The sequence below is a fragment of the Choristoneura fumiferana genome, chromosome 9, assembly GCF_025370935.1.
Source record: "Choristoneura fumiferana chromosome 9, NRCan_CFum_1, whole genome shotgun sequence".
Classification (NCBI taxonomy): Eukaryota; Metazoa; Arthropoda; class Insecta; order Lepidoptera; family Tortricidae; genus Choristoneura; species Choristoneura fumiferana.
Genome location: NC_133480.1, coordinates 13,771,835 through 13,787,401, shown reverse-complemented (window position 1 = coordinate 13,787,401; position 15,567 = coordinate 13,771,835). Strand labels below are relative to the sequence as shown.

Genomic DNA, 15,567 nt, shown 5'->3' with positions numbered 1-15,567 from the left:
TCCGTGGTTTAGGTTAGAGACAAGTGCAAGTTATTATGCTTGACTTTAAATGTTAAACACGCCAACAAAGTGGTTAAATAAAAATTATGAAAAACAATTTTTTTGGGCAATATTCTTGTTTTTATTCTTCCATGGCAATATTTGTTTATGTAAAGCGCAGATGTTTTTTTTTTCTTATCTAAACACAATGGGGTATCGTTAGTTAGTATGCGCGCGAAATAATTACCGTGTAATTACCTCCTTATTGCATTAATCACGCATGCCAACAAAGTTCTACTGCATATTCTTCACCAGAGACTTAACTCGTTTATCTCTAAAGAAATAGCACCCGAGCAGGCAGGATTTGTGAAAGGTAGAGGCATCCAAGAGCAGATTTTGATAGTGCGGCAAATAATCGAAAAAGCTAAGGAGTTCAACAGACCGGTATACATTTGTTTTGTTGACTTTCTGAAGGCATTTGATTCTGTTTGATGGCCTCGGATGTGGCAAAAATCTCCTTGATATGGGAGTGCCTCAGCACCTTGTACACATCCTTCGTACTCTATATGAGAATAATACTGCTTCGGTTAAAATGGATAATGTTATCTCACAACGATTCTGTCCAACCGCTGGAGTCCGGCAGGGATGTATCCTATCACCACTTCTGTTTAATGCATATACGGAACACATAATGCGTATTCCTCTGGAGAACTGGACGGATGGGATTCCTATTGGCGGCAAGAACATCTCGAACCTGCGTTATGCGGACGACACTACTTTACTCGCAACAAGTGAAGATAAGATAGGAGAATTACTAACCCGCATCGAAACCGTTAGTCTCGAGTTTGGACTGAAGCTCAACAGGACCAAAACCAAAATAATGATTGTGGATCGTAGTCGCAACAATGCTCCGGAAGTCACCGAGATTGCAAACTGCCAAGTCGTACAGTCATACGTCGACCTGGGCTCTTTGGTCTCAAATAAGGGGGGTTCCGAAGACGAGATCAAGCGACGCATGGTCATTCTTTCTAAAATATGGAGGGACCGGAACAGAACCGAGACCACCAAACCCCGTCGAGTAAGAGCACTAGTGCTCCCCATTTTCTTATACGGGGCCGAGACATAGACGGTGAAGGAAAGGGAGCGGCAGCGTATTGACGCCTTAGAAATGTGGTGTTGGAGGAGACTGCTTCGCGTCTCCTGGACACAGCACCGCACCAATGTTTCCATCTTAAAAGAACTTGGCATCGGCGAGAGGTTATCAATGGCGGTGCACTCCCGAATTACTCCAGTTTTTTGGACATGTGACGCGACGTGGGGGGAGACTCCGTGGAGCGACTGGTTGTGCAGGGCCGGGTGAATGGCAGCAGATCACGTGGACTCTATGCGATGGACGGACCAAATCAAGTCGTTGACTGACAAATCCCCCAAATGCGCAAGACAGGCCTCAGCAAGGGATAAATGGCGCACGGTAGTGAAGCGCTACCGAGCGTTTTGCGTGACCACGACTGCTCTGCTAAGAGTAAGCGACTGAAAAGAGATGTTGAAAAGTGCCGGAGAGAGAATGTAGCCCTGGCGCACTCCTTTTTTTACTTCCAACACATCCGATCACTCGAACCTATCCTAATACGTGTTAATCCTGTAAACACGTGTTCACGATTTCATTCAAGTGTACTGTACAATGACGAATTAGACATGGACATGGGGGATAAATAACGACACGGTGACAAAGTCACAGTGACTCGCCGTCAAAAGGTGTCACTGTGACTTTTCACAAAAGAACAACGTTACAAAATCACATACGTTCTTACTGTTCCTAGCGCCTAGCGCAGTCTGTTACTCAAATCACGACGCCGTGGAGTGCTGCGACTGTAACTCGGCTCTAATCGGGCTCAGTCGGGAGTGTTCGGAAGTGGCGAAATAGCACCGCGACAAAATCATACGGTGATACTAGCTGTTGCCAGCGGCTTCGCCCGCTATGCATTTTTCCGGGATAAAAAGTAGCCTATGTCATTCTCTGGCTCATAAACTATATGCCAAAAACCACGTCGATCCGTCGCTCCGTTTCGACGTGAAAGACGGACAAACATACAAACACACAGACTTTCGCATTTTTAATACATATTAGTATGAATGAGCAACACGCGTGACATAGTCACGTTGAAATAGCAGTGTGACAAAAAAACGTTCATTACAGGACCGTGACGTGTCACAATCACAAATTAATTATCTTGCAGTGACACGAGTAATAGGCGTGACAAAGTCACGATGACTTTTCACTGTGACTTTTTTGGAACGGGATCGTCAGTATCAAAATGTAACGCTTTTCTGTTCTCTATGACGAATAAGGAATAGGGGTTAGGACTTAGGATTATGACCAGTTAAGAAAGTGTCGAATTAGGAATATATCCCATGAGTTAGCACCGATTTGTTCCTGATTCGTCATATTCCTTTGGTGCCAAGGTGCCAACTCATGGAATTCATGATATTTTTTTTAATTTATATAATGACCCGGATAACTCACGTCTTAAATCGAGTTTAGCTCGACATGTTTCGAGCTAATCCGTAGCCCTTCGTCTTCGGAGCAACGCGACTCAGCGGCTGCTGCACACCGTGCGCAAATCGCTTTAAGACATGAGTTATCCGGGTCATTATATAAAATATGAGTGAGTCTCACGGTAGTTTTATTTTTATTTTTAAATTCAAATCATTTATTAAGTAAATAGGCCGCAATGGGCACTTTTACACGTTATTTTTTTAACTACCAGTATACAATTCAGTCGCTCAGGCCATGATTTAATGTCAAAGGTGCAGGTTACTATAGCAACACCACGGATCGCACGGAATATTAGTATGCAAAGTTAATGAAATCACCTATTTTAAGTACCTGCTTACCTACTTGGTGAATTCTCCGAAAATGAAAGTGGGGAATTAATGCATGACACATATAGTTAATGTTCTGAGTCATATTTTTGCGTATAAGTGGTTTTTTATCTCAGATTTTTTAAATTTTTTGTTCCTTCGGGTTTAAAAATTAATGTGATGTGATCAAGAATTGTGTTTCGAATTTTCAAATGAAACTGTTTTTATCGGCGCTCACTATTTGTGTTGGTGGGTGATCAATTGATCAAGTTGGAAATACGATGCGTTTCAAGTGGCACTTGGATATATCTAGACACGCGGTAGCGTGTAAGCCAAGTTCAAGTTAACAGAACTGGCGAGCAGCACCGTGTGTAATTTTACCCGAAACATTTGGAGCCACTTTTGTTTGACCCCCTCATAACCAATGGATCTGAGTAATCTGAATAAATAAATTATTATTATTATTATTATTATTATAAACTAAAAACTATTTCACATAAACATATTAAATTTGGCTCAACATATTGAGATTTGTGAGATACATATATGTGTTACCTCAAACGGTTATTTAGATATTGACATCCAAAAATCGACATCTTTATCACTGACTCACCTATAGATCAAAACTCCAACTCAGTTCCAGATGACATAGAAAGTTCAAATTTGGCATCCAGATAGGTAGTTGGGTGAATACAAAGGAATAAATCAGAAAGTAGTAATTTTTAATCATTTTTAACATAAATTATTTCTGTACAAAAAGTAATGATATCCCATCAAAACATAAATGTGAAATGAGATCCAAGTTCGATGTTATGATATATGCCTTGATTGTTGACTTTAACGACAAAAGAAGTGAGATTTAAACGGGTGCCAAGTTCGATGGTCAGTCCAGAAATTCATTTATAACAATTTAAAATATAATTTCTTCTTATAACCTAGGAAAATATATTGAAGCCTAAGGTCGGACTTGGCTAGTTTTTATATACGAATTATATTATAGCCTTTTCAGTCATTTTATTCTTCCGAAAATTTGGTTTGCTGGTAGAAACTAGCCATCGAACATAGTACTTAATAATAATTCGTATATGAGAACTAGCCAAGTCAGACCTTAGGCTTCAATATATTATCCTAAGTTATAAGAAGAAATGATATTTTAAATTGTTATAAAATATTTTATATTGTTATAAATAAATTTCAGGACTGACCATTGAACTTGCCACTTTGGCACTTGGCACCAGTTTAGATCTCACTTCTTTTGTCATTAAAGTCAACAATCAAGGCATATATCATAATATTGAACTTCGCTCTCATTTCACATTTGTTTTGATTGTATTTACTTACTAACAGACAAGTAAGTACATATTAGTTTGCGGTGGCGGGCGAGAGACTACTCAGGCTACAGACCGTATAGCTAGCGCGTGTTTGCCGTATATCGCAAGCTACGCAACCCCGTGTCCTTGCAGTCTATGATTAACCTATTTTCGGGCAGGCTCTCCTCTTTCCATGAACTCCTAGTCACTGGAGTCCTCTGTCCTAGGTCTGTTCGCGGGGCAGACACAGTGGTTCGATGGGCTGGCCAAGTCTTTGGGCTATGAGAGCGAGTACCACCACGCGGTCATCATCGACGCCGGCTCCTCCGGCTCCAGAGTCCTCGCTTACAAGTTCCGGGTGCCGTTCCAACGTAAGTACCTACCTAGATATAAACACCTGATTAGAGGAATTGTTATGTTATCGTTTTGTTCATTCCATGTCGGCTCGCATTATTGTTGAAACTCAGAACGTAATGTTTGTCAGGATGTATTGTTTGTCATACACACATACGAGTAACAGCATTCTCTGAACCAAATAATTGTTCAGAATAGGGAATTTACTGCAATGATGTTCTGCGGTCAGATTGCAGCACTAGCACAAACCGTAAACCAGTAGTTCCCAGACTTATTTTTCTCGTGGACCACTTTCAAAATTTTACTGGTTTCGGTGGACCCCCTGCTGCTACATTTCTACCACATTCTTAAAGTCGCCGAAAAATAAAAATTGTGTCGCTTCTGAGTTCTATCCAGTTGCTTGCCCTATTAAAAATATTATCTGCTTAGTTAGGTACTTAAAACAATGTAGGTAGGCCCTTATAAAAACTATGCTTACATTTTGGCTCTTTACTATCAAAAGCAGATAAATTTTCGTGGACCCCCCTTAACATCTTATGGACCCCCATTTTTTGTTCACGCCTACGTAGACCCCCAGCAAGTCTCCCGTGGACCCCTGGGGGTCCACCTGGACCACTTTGGGAATCACTGCCGTAAACAGTGTTTCGAATGTCTTTTAAATATCCGTAGGATGCCGATGCCATAATATCATATTAGTTTAATTAAATTTTTGAAAATATATTGCTCTATCGTTAATATGTCATGATCCCTCCTGGCCACAAACAACTTATAAAGAGAGCTGCCGTTTTCATGGCAGTTTGTTTAGGGTTTGTGCAAGTGTCGCCGTAGTTACAAAGCAAACCTAACATACTGTTTCTATAACAAATTATTACGTATTTGTTTTTTTTTTCTATTTCCGCCAAAATACTCTTTTTCAGCTATTTTTTATTAGTTGATCGGGTTGATGTATTTGCCACCAAATCTTGTGATGAATTTATTTATAAAATAAAATGAGGATACCTTATTAATTGGTTATTTTAATCAATTATTTACAATAAATGTCAATCCTTGTTGAATATTGAATACCTGATTTATTCTAATTAAATAATCTAGTCAAATAAGAGATTAAAAAGTAAATTCACGAACTAGGTACGTTTTTTTTCATTGGCAGTATGCCATAGATAGTCAATAAAATAAATAAAAGGCCACTGAAACAAATCTCTTTGCTGGCCTTGGCCGGCAATGTTGTATGAAATTCCATAACTATCCTCTAATTTGAAATGAGGATGAATCTTTAATAAGTGCTATAAAATGATGTGTTTGGCGTTCTATGATCACGAATATAAGGACGACATTTCCTTGGATGTTTGAGAAAAAACATAAAAACGTGATCGATCAATGAACACTAACTACATGGCAAAGAGCCATATTCTCCAAGCAATAATAAAACCGGACCGAGTTAATCCCAAGGGCCAAAGTTAGGTTCAGGACCTAAGTACCCCGACCTTACGATACAGATTTTTTTGTTTTCATAGATATTACGAAATTATTAAATGAGTGTGGTATCTGACAACACTAACTAATAATTTAAAGGTTCCTTGCAAGCAACATTTTATTTTAACCCGGATTACCAGATAAATTTTAAATTAATTGTAAAATTAGATTTTTAGTGGAATTAATATAATAAATCTGAAGGAAAAAATGTTTCGGCAATAAACTTTGGATTTTTCTTCTTTTTGTTTAAATTTGTATAGTTTTCGCATTATTAATGTTAACGACAAATATTTAGATGATAATTTATGGCGAACAATAAATCCAGAACTTTAATTTTACTTTAGTCATCACGTATTTATAATCAAAACACTATATTTCAATTGCATATTAAAATTCGTCTACTGATAAAAAATGTACGAAACAATTGAGATCCGTTTGAAATTTAAAAGTTTTTAGTGTAGCTGATAAATTTGTACTTCCGTGTAAAATGAAGATAAGTGGTAAAATAACTGTTGTGACAATGATTACCGAAATTACTGAACTCTTTTATCAAGGCTACTTATAATCCTATTTCATTACACTATACAATTATTATCCCAGCATATAGGTATGTATAGGTACGTTTGAATGCTGGGCATAGGCCTCCTCTCTGATTCTGATGGTGATTTTCCACCGGCGAGGCGAGACGAGAATTGAAATTTGTATGCATTCTCGCGCGCCCGCCACGAGCCGCCGCGGGCCGCCGCCATACAAATTTCAATTCTCGTCTCGCCTCGCCGCTGGAAAATCACCTTCAGACTGTAGACTATACAAAATGTCTCCAAATTTGGAAATATTACAGCAGATAGTTGGGTTGTTTTGACAGAACACCTTCGTTTCGTAAACATTTCCCAGGATTAGATTAGACAACACGAAAGTTAGTGTGTCATTGTGGTTGTGAATCAGACACTGGCTTAGCATAATGCTGAAGCGTTAAAACACTCCAGCGCTGATTTCGATCGTTTCTTTCTTGCAGTATTTGGACAAACTAATTTAGATTTAGAAGAAGAATACTTCGAACAGTCGAAGCCCGGTCTGTCCGCGTTTGCTGATGATCCAGCTAAGGTAAGATAGATTATCCAAGTAACCAACTATCCATTAAATTTACCTACAAAATTGAAAGAAGTTCATGATTCACACCTCGTCGTTACCTTGTATTGCAAAAAAATCTACAGTGAAAAAAAAAGGTAGTCTAGAATCATTTGCGTTTTGGTGCACACTGCCATTACAAGGGTTATGATATGATGTGGCAGGAGTGAGGTGGAAGGAAGGGTACAGTAGAGATATCTTTCATGAGACAGATGCTGTGCCTGGGAACCGAAACCCGAAGAAAGATAATTGGAACCTGTACTACTGGATACTAAAGCCAGGGGCGTATTTACCAAAGGGCCGAAGGGGCCGAAGCGGCAAAGCCACTTATTATAAGTGTTTTTTCTTAAATTAAATATTTTATTGTCACTTAAGGGGGCGGCATAACTGGCCCGGGGCGCCAAATCTTTAGATAGGTACGCCTCTGCATCTGGCGATATTTCGCGTATCAAGAAACTCTCATTTAACTTACCCAGTGATCACTTTAACCTGCCAGCATTTGTTTCTTTTTTTTATGATATTCAACCTTAGACTCAGAAGTTTTCAATGCGCTTACGTAACATGAATGAGTGGGTCGGCAGGGCGCAGAGACCATAGTGCAGCTAATAAAGAAGGCGGAGTTCCTGACGCCGGCGGCGAAGCGTCGCGCGACGCCGCTCATCGTGCGCGCCACGGCCGGCCTGCGGCTGCTGCCAGCCGACAAGGCGCGCCAGCTGCTCCTGCACGTGGAGGACGCCGTCGGCAAGTGAGTCAAAATTCAAATTCAAATCCAAATCATTTATTCAGTAAATAGGCCGCAATGGGCATTTTTACACGTAATTTTTTAAAGTACCAGCGCTTTCGGAAAGACCATCATTGCCAAGAAGAATGCGCCGCAAGAAACTTGGCAGAAAGTCATTTTTTCAACATAAAATAATTACAAATAAAATACTTAAAAACTACAGTATACAATTAAATAAAAAAAATACAAAATAGTAATAATACAGGGATGTATGGGGTCCCTTAGTTACAAAGTAATCACTAGAGTGAGAGTGGGGACGGGGGCTGGTATACTATACTATATTATATTAAACTGTACTACACAATACTAAACTGTACTATGATATACTAAACTGATCTTTACTATATTAAACTAAACTACTATGCTATGCTATAATAAACTGTATTACACTGTATAGCTTGATTCACATGAGCTAGTACGAATTAACGTAACGTAAACCGTGGTGGCCTAGTGGTTTGACCTATCGTCTCTCAAACAGAGGGTCGTGGGTTCAAACCCCGGCTCGCACCTCGTGAGTTTTTCGAAGTATAATGTGCGGAATTACATTTGAAATTTACGGCGAGCTTTGCGGTGAAGGAAAACATCGTGAGGAAACCTGCACAAACCTGCGAAGCTATTCAATGGTGCGTGTGAAGTTCCCAATCCGCACTGGGCCCGCGTGGGAACTATGACCCAAGCCCTCTTGTTCTGAGAGGAGGCCTGTGATGAATTTATAAAACATATACAAAATAGTCAAATACCGTATTCAGGCGACCTCAATACTCTGTTCTGTGGCGCCAGTACAATATTGGGTGTACGTTTATTCCAGGCTGGGCTACGACACGCGCGCCGGCGTGGAAATCATGGACGGCGCTGACGAGGGCATCTTCATCTGGTACACCATCAACCTTCTGCACAGTAAGTTACACTTTGATTTTTAAAAGCTTTTATTTAATTTGCAATGTATGTTTGCTGTTTAATGTAAGCTAGTATCGCAATAAATGAGAGTGTAAAGGGTCTGTGTACTGCGCGGTCCAGGCCTGATGGGCGGCGAGACGATGGCGGCGCTGGACCTGGGCGGCGGCTCGACGCAGATCACGTACCAGCTGGCGGCCGACGACGCGCACAGGCTGCCCGCACCGGACCACCACACCGTGCCCACCGGCGCCACCAACATCACTGTCTACACGCACAGGTAACGAACGATCACATTGAATTCAATCATTTTCATTTGGAACTTTTTAGGTTCATGTGGCGATGTGGCTCTACCGTCGCATGTTGCGTATTCATCCATCATCCCAGCCTATATACGTCCCACTGCTGGGCACAGGCCTCCTCTCAGAACAAGAGGGCTTGGGCCATAGTTCCCACGCGGGCCCAGTGCGGATTGGGAACTCCACACGCACCATTGAATTGCTCCGCAGGTTTTGTGCAGGTTTCCTCACAATGTTTTCCTTCACCGCAAAGCTCGTGGTAAATTTCAAATGTAATTCCGCACATGAATTTCGAAAAACTCAGCGAGCCGGGGTTTGAACCCACGACCCTCTGTTTGAGAGGCGATAGGTCAAACCACTAGGCCATCACGGCTTATTGCGGCATGTTGCGTATTAGTTGGACACAAAACGACAGAAACTAAGCCGTGCTTCAGGGCCTATGGATTAGGAAATGACGCCATCTGGGTGGATCAGCTATTTCTTGTTGTTATTCTGTCCCGTCAGCGAGGGGACAAAAGTAGTACAGTTAAATGAAAGAAATGTCGTGTCACATTATACTAACATGTTTATTAGATGATGATAGATGATAGATACAAGGAGCTTAAAACTACCACAAAAATGCATGTCTGTCAAGTTTTAATCCTATAAACTTACGGTTTAAAGGGTGACTCAGGAGACCGTAACTATAGCAATGATTGACAAAAGACGCAAAATAGAGTATCTTGGACACGTCCTCAGAAACGACAGATACATGCTGCATCAGTTGATAATGATGGGCAAAGTGGATGGAAAAGAGACGCGCTCGGCGAAGGAAAACATCGTGGCTGCGGAACATCCGAGAGTGGACCGGCATCGCTTCCGTCGAACAGCTGTTCCGATAGAAACGAATACAAAAAGCTAATGGCCGACCTTCAGGATTGAAGAGGCACTGAAACAAAAAGAGGGAGATTCGTGTGTACGGTGTGGTGCCGGACAGCAGTCTAAGAACGAGGGCATTTGTCCGTGTACGAATCAAGGGTAGATATGGCACCATCATTATCTCTGCCTATGCACGTCCCACTGCTGGGCACAGACCTTTAAAAATGAGAGCGCTTTGGCGAGAACATCGTAGAAACCTGCGAAGCAGTTCAATGGTGTCTTTGTAGTTCGCAATGCGAACTAGGGCCCAAACCCTCATTGATATTCTCATTGTGTTCAACAGTATTTTGAAGAATCGAATAGGTAGAGGTAGAAACAAGCGAGTTGGCGAGCAGCGAGAAGCGCGTGTCGTTCTGATAGATTTGTCGCTTGGCTATGGCCGAGGCCGCACTACGGCTAAACCGCCGCGGTTATTAACCGCGTGACTTTTTTATACAAGTAAACTTAAAACCGCCAGTGTGGCCGCTTGCATTAGTTTACTTGATTCACAAAGGCACGCGGTTAAAAACCGCGGCGTTTTAGCCGAAGTGCGGTCTGGGCCTATAAGCGCTTGTAATATTGGGACGGGCGATTATTCGCACCACGCACCGCTCGTATTGTAAAGTACCTAACCGTTCAAACGAATTAACCCACTGTGAAGTAACCGTTGGAAAATTATTACTATTATTAGTACAACGGAATGACAACTCGCAAGAATTTTGATTACGTTAGATTTAGCATCGCTATTATATTGTCTTTAGTTTTTATAAAAAAATAATCCTAAGCATTTTGAGGAAATAAAAGACAGGAAAAACGCTGAATATTTACCCTGGAGTTAATGAAACTGAGTGCATACTACCATGCTTGTTCCAGTTACTTGAACCTTGGGCTGCTGGCAGCGCGGCATGGTATCTTCAAAATGGAGGCTGGCAACAACGTTTCGCGCGAAATGACCTCCGTGTGCGTCGACCCTATAGTCTCCGGCGAGAAGTGGACCTATGGCAATGTTGAATACACCATCAGGTAATATGTTGCGACTTGCTCTCCTACGTGCTTCTGTTGACCTGGTAAATGTCCGTGACGGCTTTTAGCTTTTTGCTGTTTAATATTTCTGTCGTTGCTCTCTGAAATGCTTCTATTCGTTCTGTTTGCCTGGTACAGAAGTATAGATCAGATTCATAAATTATTAATTTGTATAAAGAATACTGGCAGGTTATTATTATATTGTTATCAGAGTTCGATCTCCTTGGTCGTATCGCGAAATACCATTCATGTCCCGAATTCAAATCTTATTTTTGCCCTCTGTGAAAGTCTCTTAGAGAAAAACTTAGGTACTTTGCTTGCACTGTTTGCGAGCTAATCTTTTGTTTTTGATTAAATGGTATCATAATTTATGAACTAGATAACAACGGAAGTACAGTCAAAAAACTGAATATCGATAAGAACAGCTTTGGTGTAACTAAGGCAACACGACTAACATTGGGCTTTGGGCTTAACATGATTTCGGCTAGAAATTTTATCAGAAGCTTTTTATTTACACATCTATATATTTTTAAATTGCAGTGGCAAGCCGTGGCCGAAGGGCAGTAAGAAGCACGAGGCATTCGAACGCTGTTACTTATTGGTCAAGAAATACATAACCGCCACGCTGGATTGGGAGCCCGAGGAACCGCCCAAGGGCAAAGTGGCTGCTATGAGCTACTTCTATGACGTGGCTGCCGACGCTGGACTCATAGGTGAGTGAACTTGGCTCTTTTGATAGCTGTTATCCTAGTACAACGAGAAAAGTTTGAGCACTTTGGGAACCTGAGGAAGTCTCGCGGAGAAAAATCTACCTTGCTCGCACGTATTGGCGAACCAATCGTCGGTTTTCTAATAGGTGGAAAAAATTAACAAACACCTTATTTTGTCATTTCCAGACGTGATGAAAGGCGGCACGGTGCCTATATCCGCGTACAGCCACGCAGCGAACACCGCCTGCCACTCTTCCAACGTGGAGCAGCCCTGGGCCTGCGTCGATCTCACCTATGTGCTCGCGCTTCTCCATCATGCGTACAAGATGTCGAAGGAAACGCCCATCTCGGTCAGTACTTACTGCTTCGCTTGGTGCCTCGCGCTTATGCTAGCCTGGTACCTTGAAATGCTGTCGGACGATGATAAATGGCAATGTAACACACAGTGGACATCCCATGGCCGATATGATAATAGACCCAGACGATAGAATTATGGTTTAATAAGTGAGTTGGAATCCTGACTCGCACCCCTGAATTTTTCGGAATTAAGAGAGTTTTAAGTACCTAAGAATTATTAACACAATTTAACCAGTACACATTTATTCCCCAGCTCTTCAAGAAAGTGAACGGTCACGAAGTGTCATGGGCGCTCGGACTTGCCTACACTTCGGTGATGAATCGCATCGCGGAGACTCCGAAGTAGGTGATGACAGTCATCACATCACTCAACCATCACCTAGTCGCGATACAGCGACTTGACAAACTGATACCTCTATAGCTCCCGTGTGATACATTTCTAAGGCACTAGTCCCACCAAAGGCAAGAAAGCGATTAGCTGTCGACTATTTTGTCGCTCAGGAAACGAACAAAAGATATAGATATCGTGTCGGTAAAAGAGACAGGTATTTTCACACTGCTGGCTAGGCTCGGACTTGTTCTTCACTAGCTGATCGCATTGATAAAAGCTATCAACGATAAAACTTGCTCAGCGGTACGCGCCCGAACTTACGCTGAGCGACCAGCCTGCGGTTATTTTACTGTACAGCATGGATCTAAGTGTGCGTATTTGTTATGAATTTAATAGTAGATTATTGTCGTGGCTTGGAAGTAGGCAATTGCTGGCTGAGTATGAGAATTAAACGGACGAGCTTGCAAGTCCGTTTAACTAATACGAAGCCAGTAATGGCTATTCCAGCCGAGACTAATATAAAGCTTTTCTCAAAACACGAGAAACTGTTTCAGATCCAATAAACAAAGTCTGGAGTTCCAACTAAATACCTGATAGCAGGCATTTGAGTTGGCTGTATACGACTTGTGCCAACATTTCCATGTCCGTTTCCACTTTTTAAAAAGTTTGAGACTAGACAATAATAAATTATTATCGAGCTAGCGCGCCTGCAACCTTTTTAACTTTTTAATTTCTCGCTGACCATAAACTATGCACTTTGCCTTTTGATATGTAAGGAATAATGTAGACTTTTACGGACATTTTTGAGAAAAACAATTAATTCATTCGCGTGCAGGTTTGTACAAGACTGCATGCTCGGTCGCGCCGCCCGGGCGAGTGGTGCGAGTAATCGCCCGTCGCACTCGAACGCTCGCTTGTAGCCGAGCGAGAATACTATTGGAACTTCTCGCTGCTCGTCATCCCGTTTCAAGTTTCTAGCTCTAATCGCTTGTCGCTCATTGTCGGCGGTGGAACCAGTGCCTTATTTTGTAAGAAATTTATTTAATGTCATCCCAAATGACCTTACATTATATTATGATCCAGAGGTCAGATTTTAAAAAGTTGGAATCATATCCAAAATTAAATTAGGCAATAGAAAATGTTCTGCTGGAGCCAGACTTTTAAAAAGACTCCAACAATATTTTTGGGTAATATTTTCAACCTCCCAATCTGAACAAAATTTTGTATCTGGTTTACATGATTAAAATATGTTCTAACTCGATCGTTAGGAAGTCTATATACACATATAATATAATATTTTCATCTTGGTGGTTAGTTTTAGCTAGGCTGTGATGACGAGGTGTAAACATACATTTATGTAAGAAAGGAGGAGTTTCTATATGAAAGGACAAAGTAAATTAGAAACTACTTCGATTACTCGCGTAAAAGACGTCAGAAACGTCATGATGTTTTGTAGTACTATAATTATTTGAAAATTTGGTAGCACCCATTTACAAAAGTAAAAAATGTTATAATATAACTCAGCAATTTTTTACATTATCACGTAGGATAAGACATCGATTTAGAATACCCTATATAGATATCCTGCTAACGCTTAAAATGTGTCTTGCTACAACTGTGCTTCAACACCTTCTAAGCACAGTTGCGCTGTCAGTAACGCGTGCTTCATTCGGATCAACATGCAATGTGCTCCGTAAAAAAGTGCAAAAATAATAATACATTAACGACGTTGAAAAAGGATGGCGTATTGTATTTTCGTTAATTACTAGTTAATAGTTTATGTAGTTAATTTGTGGCAAAATACGCCTTCAAACTCATAAAAAACATTGTTCTAAATTCTTCATTTGAAACGTCAAAGCCGTCAATTTGTTACTATTGTCACGCGGCGTAAACTGAATTCGACTTAATATGCATTGACTCAAGGTATAGTATTGTTTAACAGCATCTTGCCTACGACCGAAAGCGCGATGGTCTTATTTTGTAATGTCATAATCGCCAATCGCGCGCACTCGAAATAAGACCTTAACTTTCGTAACATAAGGTTGCATATAACGAAAATTGAAATGTTCTTAAGTACATTATGTGTTATTGATTTGCCTTAGTAGACGCACGCATTTGTAACATAGCGATGGAACATTTTTGCGACTTGAATTTGTAGGTGACATTGCATCTAGGTAGGTATTCTAAATCGATGGGATAAGAGCTGAAAATTGTGTGTGTGAAAGAGCACCACGAAAGCACAAAACTAGATCAGTTTTCGTACCTAATATTTTTTTCAAGTGTGCGACGTTTTTTTTTGCATTTTGTTATCGAGAATCTAAGGCGTTGTAATTTAAAAGTTATTTCGTGTGGAATATAGATTTTATTTATAATAGTTTTTAAACATTGATAGTTTGAGTATTCTGTAACTATTCATCTTTACGCGTCCGTTTGTATTATTTATGTTACTTTGTTATTTTATTTTATTATTTTTGAGTGAGAATTTTTAAGTAAAATTTAATTGCTGTACAAACTATAACTATATGTAATCACTTCGAGTTTCCTCACGTAAGCACAAATAATATGATAATCATTATAAATATTTATTATTGAAAATGGTTGTGTGCCTAATTTAAAACTATTTAAATGTTTTCTGAAAACATTTAGCTGATTTTCTTATGACATACCTAAGCACTAATCTTACTTGATAAATTACTATATACATAAAATTTATGATATACGCTATCTGAGTACCCAATATTTTTATGAAGAGATGTGATTTTTCCATTTTTGACGCATTGTATGTAGTTTTTGTATTAGCTTCCTGCACCTATGTGTAATACCAATGTATTTGTAAGGTACCTGCAGCGGCAACTTGGTGTTAAACGTAAACTGTACAAATTTAATAAACGTTGGATCTTATTCTATCTTTCAATTGAAAAAAAACCCTAATAAACAACCTAGTTATTCTGTTTTTTCAGCCAATTAATCATTTCAGCAGTTAAAAGTTCAATACTTTGCAAATGGATACCTAAATAAAAAGGCTCTTAGCAAACCTAAAATATTTTCGAAAGATCTATGTCACCCACCACTCCACCACCCCTAAATTTGGGTTTAGACAGGAAAAAGAATCATCACCATTTTACGTGTAGCAAGAGTAGGAGGTGAAACTAAAAAAGGAGCAATATAG

The 15,567-nt window shown here is 40.3% G+C and overlaps 1 protein-coding gene across 3 annotated transcripts in view; it reads left to right on the top strand.

Annotated features, from left to right (window-relative positions):
* The window catches only part of NTPase (ectonucleoside triphosphate diphosphohydrolase NTPase), a 37,126-nt gene extending 21,827 nt beyond the window's left edge, over nucleotides 1-15,299 (top strand). For all 3 annotated transcript variants that reach the window (XM_074092515.1, XM_074092514.1, XM_074092513.1), the window contains exons 3-11: nucleotides 4,379-4,522; nucleotides 6,994-7,082; nucleotides 7,688-7,851; nucleotides 8,696-8,784; nucleotides 8,905-9,061; nucleotides 10,851-11,000; nucleotides 11,541-11,713; nucleotides 11,897-12,060; nucleotides 12,321-15,299. In XM_074092515.1, the coding sequence (XP_073948616.1) occupies nucleotides 4,379-4,522; nucleotides 6,994-7,082; nucleotides 7,688-7,851; nucleotides 8,696-8,784; nucleotides 8,905-9,061; nucleotides 10,851-11,000; nucleotides 11,541-11,713; nucleotides 11,897-12,060; nucleotides 12,321-12,413 (1,223 nt within the window). In that variant the 3' untranslated portion in view covers nucleotides 12,414-15,299. The remainder of the gene's footprint in view (nucleotides 1-4,378; nucleotides 4,523-6,993; nucleotides 7,083-7,687; nucleotides 7,852-8,695; nucleotides 8,785-8,904; nucleotides 9,062-10,850; nucleotides 11,001-11,540; nucleotides 11,714-11,896; nucleotides 12,061-12,320) is intronic.
* Nucleotides 15,300-15,567: the final 268 nt, after the last annotated feature.